Source organism: Saccostrea echinata, unplaced genomic scaffold (genome assembly GCF_033153115.1).
Source record: "Saccostrea echinata isolate AGI-Se365-2 ecotype Australia unplaced genomic scaffold, CSIRO_AGI_Sech_v1 ptg000002l, whole genome shotgun sequence".
Taxonomy (NCBI): Eukaryota; Metazoa; Mollusca; class Bivalvia; order Ostreida; family Ostreidae; genus Saccostrea; species Saccostrea echinata.
The window spans coordinates 19546412-19558029 of NW_026889751.1; the positions used below are offsets into that span (position 1 = coordinate 19546412).

At 34.5% G+C, this 11618-nt stretch overlaps 2 protein-coding genes across 2 annotated transcripts; one reads left to right on the top strand and one right to left on the bottom strand.

Moving 5' to 3' along the window:
- The first annotated feature begins 1257 nt into the window (after nt 1–1257).
- Nucleotides 1258–3422, top strand: LOC133201126 (uncharacterized). Its single transcript, XM_061336912.1, has 2 exons — nt 1258–1529; nt 2101–3422. Exon 2 carries the CDS (start codon nt 2107–2109, stop codon nt 3295–3297), a length of 1191 nt encoding a protein of 396 aa, XP_061192896.1. The 5' UTR covers nt 1258–1529; nt 2101–2106; the 3' UTR covers nt 3298–3422.
- A 359-nt stretch (nt 3423–3781) lies between these two features.
- On the bottom strand, nt 3782–5429 carry LOC133178104 (uncharacterized). The gene is made up of 2 exons (XM_061312863.1): nt 5302–5429; nt 3782–4910 (listed from the first exon to the last, which is right to left on the bottom strand). The coding sequence occupies exons 1-2, from the start codon at nt 5427–5429 to the stop codon at nt 3782–3784; spliced, it is 1257 nt and encodes a 418-aa protein (XP_061168847.1).
- Between the last annotated feature and the right edge of the window lie 6189 nt (nt 5430–11618).

An 11618-nucleotide genomic window follows, 5' to 3' on the forward strand; every position in this document is an offset into this window, starting at 1 on the left:
CATTAAAAAATTCAAAAAATTTTATTAATTTATTTTACATTTAACAATCCGGAAGACAAACCCCTATGTTCAGAATATGTATATATGTATTTAGGTTAATTATCAGAAAATAGGTCAAATTTTGTCTTAAAACTTTTAATGTATATTGTATCTAGTAAATAACTAATTAAAAAATTAAAATTGTTTTTTGTTTGCTAAATCATAGAATCTAATGAAAATTTTCCCTATTCTCTTAACTCAGTATTCACTGACTATTATTTCGGGCCCGCAGGGGGCCTTGGGGGGGGGGGGGCTTGATGCTTGCAATGTTGCTACGTAACTACATGTTTTGTTTTGTTTTTTTTTTTTTTTTTTTTTTTTTTGTGGTTTGGTCTGTATTGACTGCCCGGAGATACAGCCACCAACAACCTCTTCCAAGTTCAGTGAGTTATATCAGTTCAAAAAGTACCTGTTCACCATTTTTCTATGGGAAAAAAACCACTTCCTGTTATGCGCATAATTTCACAAATATATAGAGAGAGACAGGGACTCAGCTACTAAGTTTATAGGCCATACCTGATAGAGACATTTATCTATATTCAAATTGCTGAACGGGGGGGGGGGACTTCTTTTACATTGGAATATATACATGTATATGGAAAGAAAAAACACCAAGAACATGCCTAATAATATTCATTTGCAAGCATTCTCAGGTAGTGCAGATTTAAGTTTAAATCATGGCCACCGTGGCAATGTCTTTCATATTCTTACACTAATATATGAAAAAATCTGTTGCAGAAATACACAGCTAAGAATTTCATAAGAACAAACATTCTCGGAATATCGCATAAGCAATACTAGTCCCCTCCGGCAAGTGTTATCTGGTTCCCTTTAATAATTAAAAAGACTGTAATTCCGTCAAAAAATTGTTATTAAAGCGGAAAAAATACACATTAAGGTAGACTCAAATACCAAAAAAATCAACTCAATATCTGCATTTATATCTATACATATATGCTTCTATATTTACGGGAAAAGTGCGGAAAACCAGGTGGAACAGACTGACAGACAAGACCGACGAGGAGGAAACCTATAGTCCCCTACGGTTATACCGGTAAAGGACTAATAATAAGGCCCAATACTTTCTTGTCAGTTTATTATTTAATTAAAGTTATTACTGAAGACGACATTCGTCACTCACGAGTGCTCACGTTTTTCCGGTTCTAATTATGACGTCACAAATTACGCAGTTGACGAGTGCGAGGAAACTACATACGAATCTCTTTAGTAGAATCTTGGTGATTGAAAATGCAAAAGATAAACTGATTTTGTTTATCCCTGCATTTCAGTGACCAAGAAGTTGGACTACAATCAGTAGTTAATCGCTTTTGAAATTTAAGGCTAAATCGGATTATAAAATGACATAAAACGCGTTAACCCTCAGGTGATTAAGTCGTTTACAGTAGAGATGGTGCTCTTTATATTTTAAAACCTCTTCAAAGTCTAATAACTGAGGAATTGTAACAACCTGACATGGCTGTATCTTTAAGGTATGTGAATTAAAACTTTTTTGGAATACTTTTGAAATTATTTTCATTAATTTTCCGAAGAAAAACAATGGATAGTTCTTTCTTACAGTACTTAATATACATAAATTGAAATTAAATGCACGAAATTGTTATAATTAAATACATTCCCTGCATATATAAACGCAAAATATCAAGTTCAGTGTACTTAAATATGAATTTGCGACTTTTTGTTTTTGTTTGTTTGTTTATTTTTTTGTTTTGTTTTGTTTTTTTGTTTTGAGTGTCTTAGTTCCACAAGTCGATATATTGTCTGATTACTCAGTAATCCTATGTATGTGTACAGGCCCTGGAGTCAGAAAAAATAAAATAAGGAAAATTCAATTTTAATTCCTTAATTTAACTTAATTCCAATTAAATTAGACGGATAATGTAAAATTAATCCAGTTAAATATTACGTTTCTTTCAATTAACAATGATATTGTGGTGAATAGAGAACCTTTTCTGTTCAGATTTCGCTGGTTGCTATACCTTATAGTCTTGTTCCACGTCTTAAAGCAGACTTCGTTTTCAAATCAAAATGAATGTTTTTCAGCCAAAAATGCCTGTACGAAAACAACTAAAGTCTAGTCAACCCCAAGCGTTTGGAAAGAATGCTTTGTTACAGAAGCAGTACGAGCGTCTCTACAACCGACTAGAAAAGGAACGGAAGTCAACACAGAGGCGGATCCAAGTCACAGAGGAGAAGTGTGTTCACGCCATATACTACTTGCTGCAGGAGGCTGAGTCGTTTGAACAACAGAAAAAACGGAAAGAGGAGGAAGAAAAGGAAAAACGTATCCAGAAAGAGGGGAAGCTACCCGTGTTTTACTACGAAATAGAGAATGAATACGAACCCCCAAAACCGGAAACGAAGGTGACCCGGGGGCGGCCCATGACAGCATCTGTTCGAACTCGAAAAGGAAGTGCAGATCCTAAGGGATTAAGAAATCGACCCTCTTCCGCAAGTCCTGCTCTTTGTACTGATAAAGCAGATTCTGTGTCCAGTGCTCCTGACATTCAAAGAGTCTCCAGTGCTGATAGGTCTAAAAGGAGATGCTCTATTACGAGTTCGTGTGGCTCCAATCAAAAAGAAAACGATTCTAGACCATGTTCTGCAAATGTTGAGCCTCCCAACACGACTTCAGGAAGTAACCTAAAACTATGGCAGCTCAGTCTTAGAAAAAACAGCGAAAGAAAACCGTCTGCTGTAAGAAGGGAAAGTGTATCCAAATTGGCGGAGGAAGTGCCAGCTGCAAGTCCGGAGCCAGAATCATTGAATGCTTTTGCTCGACCAAAAACAGCTGACAGATATCGGCAACGGCGGCCCGATGACGAGCTGTCCGAGTACTGGAATCGGCGAGTGGCCAGTATAATCAGAAAGTGGGACCTCCAGGATAATGACCAGTATTCAAAAGACCTTAAAGTTATTAAGGACATCGGCCGCCCACCGTACAGAAGAGTCGACTCCAAAACAGGAGAAGCCGAACTGAGGACTAAAACTTTTATTCAAAAATATTCAGGCAAGTACCGATCTTTGCTTAGACCTGAAACAGCACCGGTCTTGGAAAACAGACAGAGAAGAAAGGAAAAGATAAGCAGACAAGAGTTAGCGACCATTAATGCCGACACTGCCAAACATAAAAAGAACACCAAGATGCTTCTACTTAAGAGTAGAGAAATAAAACTCTACGTAGAAAATCTCCCCGGAGTGGACAAAACACAAAATCCTCTTAATTTGTCTAATCCATGACCTGTTATAGTTTGTATTATGTAAGCGGATTAATATACCTGTTATGACCATTTAAAAAACAATTCACACATCAAATGAAATATACTTTTAGATACGTGTACAATGTAATAAAAGGACAATTTGTGCACGAGAATTTATTTGGTTAATTTCATGACTTCAGACTGTGTTCATGACTTGTAGATGAACATCAAAGGTTATACATACATGTATTTTATTGTTATATATATATGTATATATATTATTCATATTAAGTAATACATATTCATTAAACAAAGAATCATTTTATCAGTATTTGTCTTTTAGCAGAATTTGTTAAATATATGGTCGCTGTCAATTTCCTATTCATGTGCCATTCCGAATATCCAAGAAAGTGTACAATAGACACAACGCATTGTATTTACTATGAAAGATAGGTTTCTTTGTAAATACAAACTTAATAATCAACAATACACAAATTATAAAGCAAAGAACAATAAAAAAGATTTCATCTTGGAGGTCGTCCAGTGGTCACGTGACTCATTTCTTCTCTGATGCTGGTGCTTCTGCGCACCAGTCTCCTGATGTTAGTTTCCTTCCGGCGTAAATCAGCTTGGATTGTATCGAGTTCGAACTGTCGGACTTTAACTTTTTCTCTTTCTCGCTGCTTTGAAAGAAGCTGCTTGTCCAGGTCGTAGTAGGTAACACCAGGGATAAACACCCACTTGTATTTAGAGACAGTGTTTTGAAGGAAACTGCGCGTGCGTGAGGATGCCAAACTCTGTGGAGGAAGTAGACAAGTCTGGGGACGATGGTCCACTTGCTTTTCAACTTCCTTGTCTGTTTCCGACGCTGTAAACAGTCTATTAATCCGCTTAAGAAAATATTCAGCTTCTACTTCAGAAACACTTTTGCTGACACTTTTATCTTCACAATCTGCCTGTTTGTTCGTCTTTGAGTTCTGCATTCTTGTACTGCTTCTTTCTGTTTGTGGCTGATATTGTTCGTTGCTTTCCTCGCTTTCCTTCCCAGACGGATTTGGATTCGGAGCACTTCCATGCAGCCTTGGCATAACGTGACGCCGGGGACTAGAGGACGATGTTGGTTTGACTCCCTGTGTCTTTTTATCAGATTCTTCACTCTTTTCTTCCAACAAGTTTATCCTACTCCTAGTTACTTTGAAAGCTTTTTGTTCTTTTGAACTATTGCATTTGTTTGTGTTTGACTGGGATGGCAAATCTTCAAGAACGAATGTAGCACTCCGTTTAAGACGAGGTTTATTTGTGGTCCTGTAGTGTGATGATTTTGTTGTCGTTACCTTTGCAAATTCCTCGCTTTTCCGTAAACTAATTGTTGGGATATCAGGTCTTCTGAGAGAATTTCTGTTGGAAACTTCTTGGGTATTTTTGTCCAATTTTTCGTTTTCGATTGTCTCTGCCTCTTTTAGGAGAGAGTAATGATTTAGTATATTGTCTACAGTATTTGCTTTTATCTTATTTTTGGCAAAGTCTAAATCCTTTTTGTAGGACCGACACCTTTGTCGACATATTCCTTGAGCCACCTGGTTTCGCTTCCTCGTTAGTTCCTCTGTCAAGCGTCCGAATGGCCTCTCTCCAATTTCCATGGCTTCAGGAATTCTGAAAGCAGTGAACATTGGTCAGGGCTGAACATTAAAATGTCATTGAAGGGAGGCATTTTTTAAAATGAGGATTTAGTCTAAGAGCATTTACATGTAGTTAAAAGAAAATGGGGTGAGGTGAGATTTTAAATTTTTAAAAAACTTTTTTTTTCAAAATTTGTCAGAAATATTTAAAATACATACTCGTATGACGCTAAATAGTAAATAACTATTTATTTTTGATTTGTGGACATAATAATATAGTTTTAAATTTGTAGAATTTCGTCGTAGATAAGTTTTAAATACAAAATTGCTATACTGTACAATTCTATCGATTTAAATTGAAGTTGAAAATTGATAATCACTTTGATGAAATGTACATTTACCAAATGAAATTAAAAGTTATTTACCTGCCGACAGGTGCGTTGACTGTTTTTTCCGCCTTGTGCATACAATTGAAGCAAATACACCATTGTTCACTACTGACGCTATTCCCACTTATACCATCTTCGGCGGTACAACAATTTGGGGATTCCATTGTGTCGATTCTGAAAGTCACTCTTATTCTCTAAATCGTCATCAGACCACTTTCTCTAAAGTCTAGTTCCTTCTGAACTGACGCTTCAAAATTAACTGATTTTGAAGACTTAAACCGCAAAATAATTAGGTTGATTAGTGGAATTAGTATCATATCTCGAACATTACATTTTTCAATACACAATATTTTATTTCTATAGTAGCAATACAAAAAACGTTAGCTTCTTTTGACTGAGTTTGTTATTTGATATGCCTGTAGAATATGAACAGAATGGAATAAGAGAGTTATAGCTGAGAGGATCTCAATGGAATTGTATAAAAGAAAGGGACGAGTAACCATTCGTTACAATAAACGTATTGTCTCTGCAATGATCGACACACCAGAGCAACAGGTGCGAGCGTAAACATTCCTGATTGAGTATGAAATTTGATGCGTATGAATTTTCAATAAATTAGGAAAGTTAATAAATGTAATATCAACCTTTCGATTAAAGATGTTCATTCAAGCAGGTGAAAAGAAATTATATATTATGCATTTTCTTTCCTATAGTAATTAATTATCTAATTTGAATAATGGAGATATGGTATTGCATTATGCGGTCCAACACAAAACTTTTTTGATAATGTATTCTGTGGAGGAATCATTTTAATTCGATGGTAGCTATGGTTTAACTGGTTTTTGGGGACATAGTTTCGTGGGCAACGCTATAAACAAAGATGAAATAAATCGATACTAAGACAGAGTTCGTTCGTGCATGGGATATACATGTAAGTTCGTGGGTGCATGTAAGGGTGACCCATGAAATCCATGAACTTACCCCCCCCCCCCAATAATTATTCTGGTAACAATAATTATGATCACCGAGGACATGATATTAATCAATACATGTAAATAACATATTCAATCATTTGATCACACCGTCCATGTCTTTGTTTGTTTGTTGTTTAACGTAATTTCCATCAGAATTTTTCACTCATGATCCTTGTAATTTAGGGGAAAATATATTCATTATGCTTTTAAGCAGAGAGAATGTTTTCTCCTACAATGTAATACTCCATGAAAACCATTTTTATTAGATTGTATTATATATTTGTAATCTACAAAAACCACCATACAATGCCATTATGTAATATTTTGTATTACATGTACATGTATATGTTATTGTTGAAATGATTTAAAAGATGTATATCTTAAGCAATAAATAAATAATAATAAGTGACATTCTTTTTAGATGAAACACAGACGCTGAGAAACAAATTCGAGGTTTGATATTCCATTAGTTTCGTCCTTCCAAATACATGTATATAGGTCAACAGGATAATAGAACTGCAGAATTGTCTTTGGTTGTAACTTTTTAATATGATAAAATAAAAAAATAGAAATAGCAACAATATAATGAGAGAAAAAAAACTAGACGTGATTGAATGACATGTTCAAATAGTTTACAAAAAGAATGACTCCTCCTTGACCATTCTCTCTATCTCCAGAAGCGTCTCTTTGGGTAAGTTGCCATGCACTTCGGAGAGATATTTACTAATAGTGAATCCTGAATTTTCCTTTCCTTCATGTTCAGTCTCTTTTTTATCATCACTTCTGTCTGATTTTAATGGAACTTCTCCTTTTTCTAGTTTTTGTTTCCCAAGTGAGATTGCTGGTAACGTGGAAAGATCAAAACTATTTCTTGCTGGCATTTTAGGTCGGTCAGTGGCAGGATGCCTGTCTTCTGACTGCTCATCATCACTGCTCATTGTTGGAATCTTGATCACTTGATTACGGCCTTTCGAAATGACGGGTAGGGAGAGTTCTCTACTTATTTTGAGGGTTTTCCAGCGTTGTGATAATTTGGACGCACCAAAACGAGGTTGTTTACATCCAATGTCACTTTGATTGTCGGACATTGTAACATGGGGAAGCGAAACTTGACCTGTATCTGCTTTTCTTCCAAAAATAGTTAAATTTTTTAAAGAATCAATCATCATTGCGAGATCTTTATCATCATCTTCGTAAGCTTTGGACAGTCTCTTGGCATTTTTAGCGATACTTTTCCTACGTATGTGATTCATTTTGGTTTGCAGAAATTTATCTTTCTTCTTTCGTTTCTTGAGTTCTTTCATGGCGTTTCTTGCCTGAATCAGTGTATATGACGTTGTCTTTGACGCCTCTTCCTCCGTATCTAAACGTCCGTTTTTAGACGAAAACATTTTTCTGGCCATTTCATCTGTGAATCCTGGTCCAAATATTGTGTCAATTTCCTGGGCAGCTTTCGTCATTTCCTGCATGTCTTGTCGAACACTTTCTGTCTCCAGAAACAGCGAGTGTCGGCGCTTCATCACTTCGCGATTTATCTTCTTCACATTCTTATCTAACTCTACTTCCAATTTTTTGTGGATGGAGAGATACTTAAAGCCGGTGGTGGATATCTCCCCCATTTTTGACGTTTACCTCCTCTGTGTTCCGGTCACTTTCTATCAACAGTTAACATTTGTGTAGCTTTGTAGCTGTAGTTGTTAATAACATAGTCTCCTCACTGACCAACGCTCATAATCATAATTAATACGTTACATTTTTCAATATCTGAAGTGATATTTTGTGTTTAAAAGATTATGAGAAGATTAGGGTCTAACTTTTAAAGTTTTTTAACTGTTCTTTATCCGAAAGAGTCCCATTGGATCACTTTATTCTTGCTTTGATTAATTAGTTCGCAGTACTACAGTGTGTGACATGTACTCTTAGATCTACAGGTGTAACATTCTGCTTGTAAAGTAATGAAGTTTTAAATAAAATGGGCATTGTAGGCTGCACGTGATCCTCATTATAAGGTTATCTACACATAATAGTCATAGCTTCATCTTAATTCTTTTTCAATGGAAAGATTTCGTACAAATCCTTGGAATTAAACGCTGTTGAAAAAATATCCTTTAATAGAGGCAAGTGTGTTTCTTGACAGCTAGTATGTAGGGTTTTAGGCTTTCTGGCATCTATCCCTACAGCACCTACAGGTTATATAGAAAAATATATACATGTATGTAGTTCAACACATTGTCTCCGAAATTGATTGTATGTAAGAAAGTGTATATGCAAGATCAGGAAATTTGCATTCTATGATAACCTTTCTACTATGTAAAAAAAAATATTAAATGAATAAATAAATAAGTAAATGAATAAATGAATGAATAAACAAATAAATAAATATTTTATTTTTGTTTGAAATATACATTTATATATTTCAATGTATCAGGTGCTAATTAAAATATTCATATAATAAACATTTCCTTGTGCCCCCTCAATAATAACGTCTGATAATCTTTTCTTTCATTCTTTTTTTTTTTTTTTTTTTGCTTGTCATGGAATGTTTGGTAGTGCCCTCAAACTGAAAATTTGGTTCCCCTCCCCCAACTGAAATTGCTTCCTACGGGCCTTTTACGGACAGGACTGTGAGAGTTGGTCGTCCAAGAAGTACATTATTATAGAGCATTATCATCTATCGGAAGATATTATCATTAATTGATGCCCGCAATAATTCTTTGAGAGAGCAACTTGCTTATTTAGCGTTTTAACGTATTTAACATTCTTCTTTGCTCTATCAAAGAAGCAAAATTGCTTCTTTGAGAGAGCAACTTGCTTAATTAATAAGCCGAATTTCCGATATGAGTGAAAACCATTAGAGCTACAGTCCCGTTCAATTCAACATATCCGCATAATTCATTGATCTTTTAACTGTTAGTTTCATTTAAATGATTGACGCATGCATTAATTCTTCAAAAAGAAAAGTTGTAAATATCTGCTCAATTACATTCAGATATCAACAAATCATTTATAATAGCTCTATATAAATTAATCTTTTCGGGCAATAATATCCCTTCATTGTTTCGTGCATCAATTGAATTGATGAAGGCATTAATTTCTTTGATGCACACGTCAATTCCATCATTGTGCACAATATCAAATTAAAGATATCTTCAAATAGTTATAAATATTTTAAGTTCAGATTAAATATTTATTTGGCGCTCCGTAAAATTAAATACAATCTTCGTCATACGCAGGGGTAATAAGGAAGCATACAAAATATTCTACCTTGACTTAATCGGTGCTACATTATGACGTCATAGTAGGCGAGATGACGTCAATTTTAGAATACAAGTTTTCGTAATATTCGTATTTAGAGATGTAATTTAACTCTAGAAAATGAATAGAAACGTGTAAACATTAACAAAAATAAAATTTTTTTATTTTGTTATGCTGTATCTGTCATTTTGATTAAAATCTACCACCGATGACGTCATATGTGTACTTCAAGTAACTTGGGAATTGATCATGTCGTGTAAAGAGAATTTGGCTAAGACGGCATGTACAAAGATACGTAAAATGAAGTTTAAAAGCAAATATTCTGAATATTTTGTGAAATTCATATGGAGTTCAGTTACTAAAACAGGTATGCTAATTTATTTTCATCGATTGTATTCTCTTCGAAGACAGTCAGCTATATACGTATCCCGGTCGGCCTTTCCTCTGTCATTTGTGACAAAAATAATGCAGCAGAACAACAATAAGCTGTATATTTCAAAACATAAGATTTGTACAGATGGAAAGTTTCCCTCCTAAAATACTTGGAAAGTGCTGCTAGAATCCCGAGTTAAGCATGGTTTTACGAAAAATCTCGGTTTATATGTATAAAATTCAAAACATCGGGTAAGGTTTCGTGCGAATGTGTGGAATTATTATTTGACTGACGGGACAGTGGGATTCTAGCAGCACTTTTTAGGCAAAATAGATGTTTTCCAACTATATTATTTACTCAAAGAAATTATTACACTTCGGGGTATTGTTGTTCTGTTAGCTTTTTCACTAAGGAAAATTTCGCTATTAATAGAAGTCACGTGATGCCGTGGTGGTGGTGCACGTCTTTGCATTAGACACTCTTTTATCTTTATGCAATAGATAATAACAGTTTACATTTATCAGCGGTTTTGGTAAATTATCAAACTTAATTTTCTTTAAAAAGTCTAAATTTCCAGAGAATTGACTTATATGCTTCCTTAACATACCCGCGTATTAATTTTTTGTTGAAATTATTTATTAAATACTTACACATCTACATATGCATGCTGGAAATTATTGTGGCCAACTTTTTGTATTTTTAAAGTTTCACAATTATCTAATTCGTTTATTATCTTTTCCCCCAAACTATTCTCTTTTCCGTTTTGTCCAATGACTGTGCTTTTAGCAACGCATTGTTTGCTTTTTCGGTTCTTGCTACCCTGGACATTCGGTTTCCCTCGTCTTTCATTCGGAAGCGTCGTGTTGCTAGCTGACGTCATTTTATGGAGAAAGTGCACGATATTTTCCGATTTCAATAGAGATTTAAAATTACTGACATATTTTGGTAGGTAAACAGATTACTCTATTCTTATAACTTATTTCATAGACATATTTCTGCTAGAGTATGTAGCATAGCAAGTGTTTTTCAACATCCACTGTTCAAATGACAGGAAACAAGGTAAACTATACAGGCACTGAAGTTAACCCGAAGTTCCTAAGTCTCAAATCTTCTTAGTAGGTGTCAAGTCTTACGGGCTTAGTGTTCTGTCATGAGAAATGGAAGTGTGATATAAGGGGGGACACAAACTTTTTATTAAAGATAAGACATAAATTGAAATAAAAATTTAGTGTACATGCATTATACATTTGAAAAAAAAGAGTAGTTGGACAAAATTTCACATTTGAGATGAAACAACAAAGTCTTAAAGATTTTTTTTACATTAAATATAACCAAGACAAGTACTACATGTACTGCATCCATGTGTCATTTATATATACAACATTTGTTCCAAACTCTTAGTACAAGTGAAATATAACATTTAACAGGTTGGGACCAATCGCCCAAATGGGATATAATAACCCGTCTTAGATATAATATCCCAAATGGGTACTTGGGCTATAAATATCATAAATCCACTTCAAAATACTTAAAAAGGAATAATTTTTGACAAGCAAGTTTTTCTGCAACCCTACAGGTTGTTAGATTGATCCCCAAGAAGTTTAAGAACTTCTGAGGAATCAATCTCCTAAAAAGTGGACATACAGAAAAACTTGTTAACCAAAATTATTCCTTTATAAGTATCTTGAATGCGGATTTATGATATTTATATAGCCAAAATAAAAATGTTCATTTCTTGCACTGTAAATTTA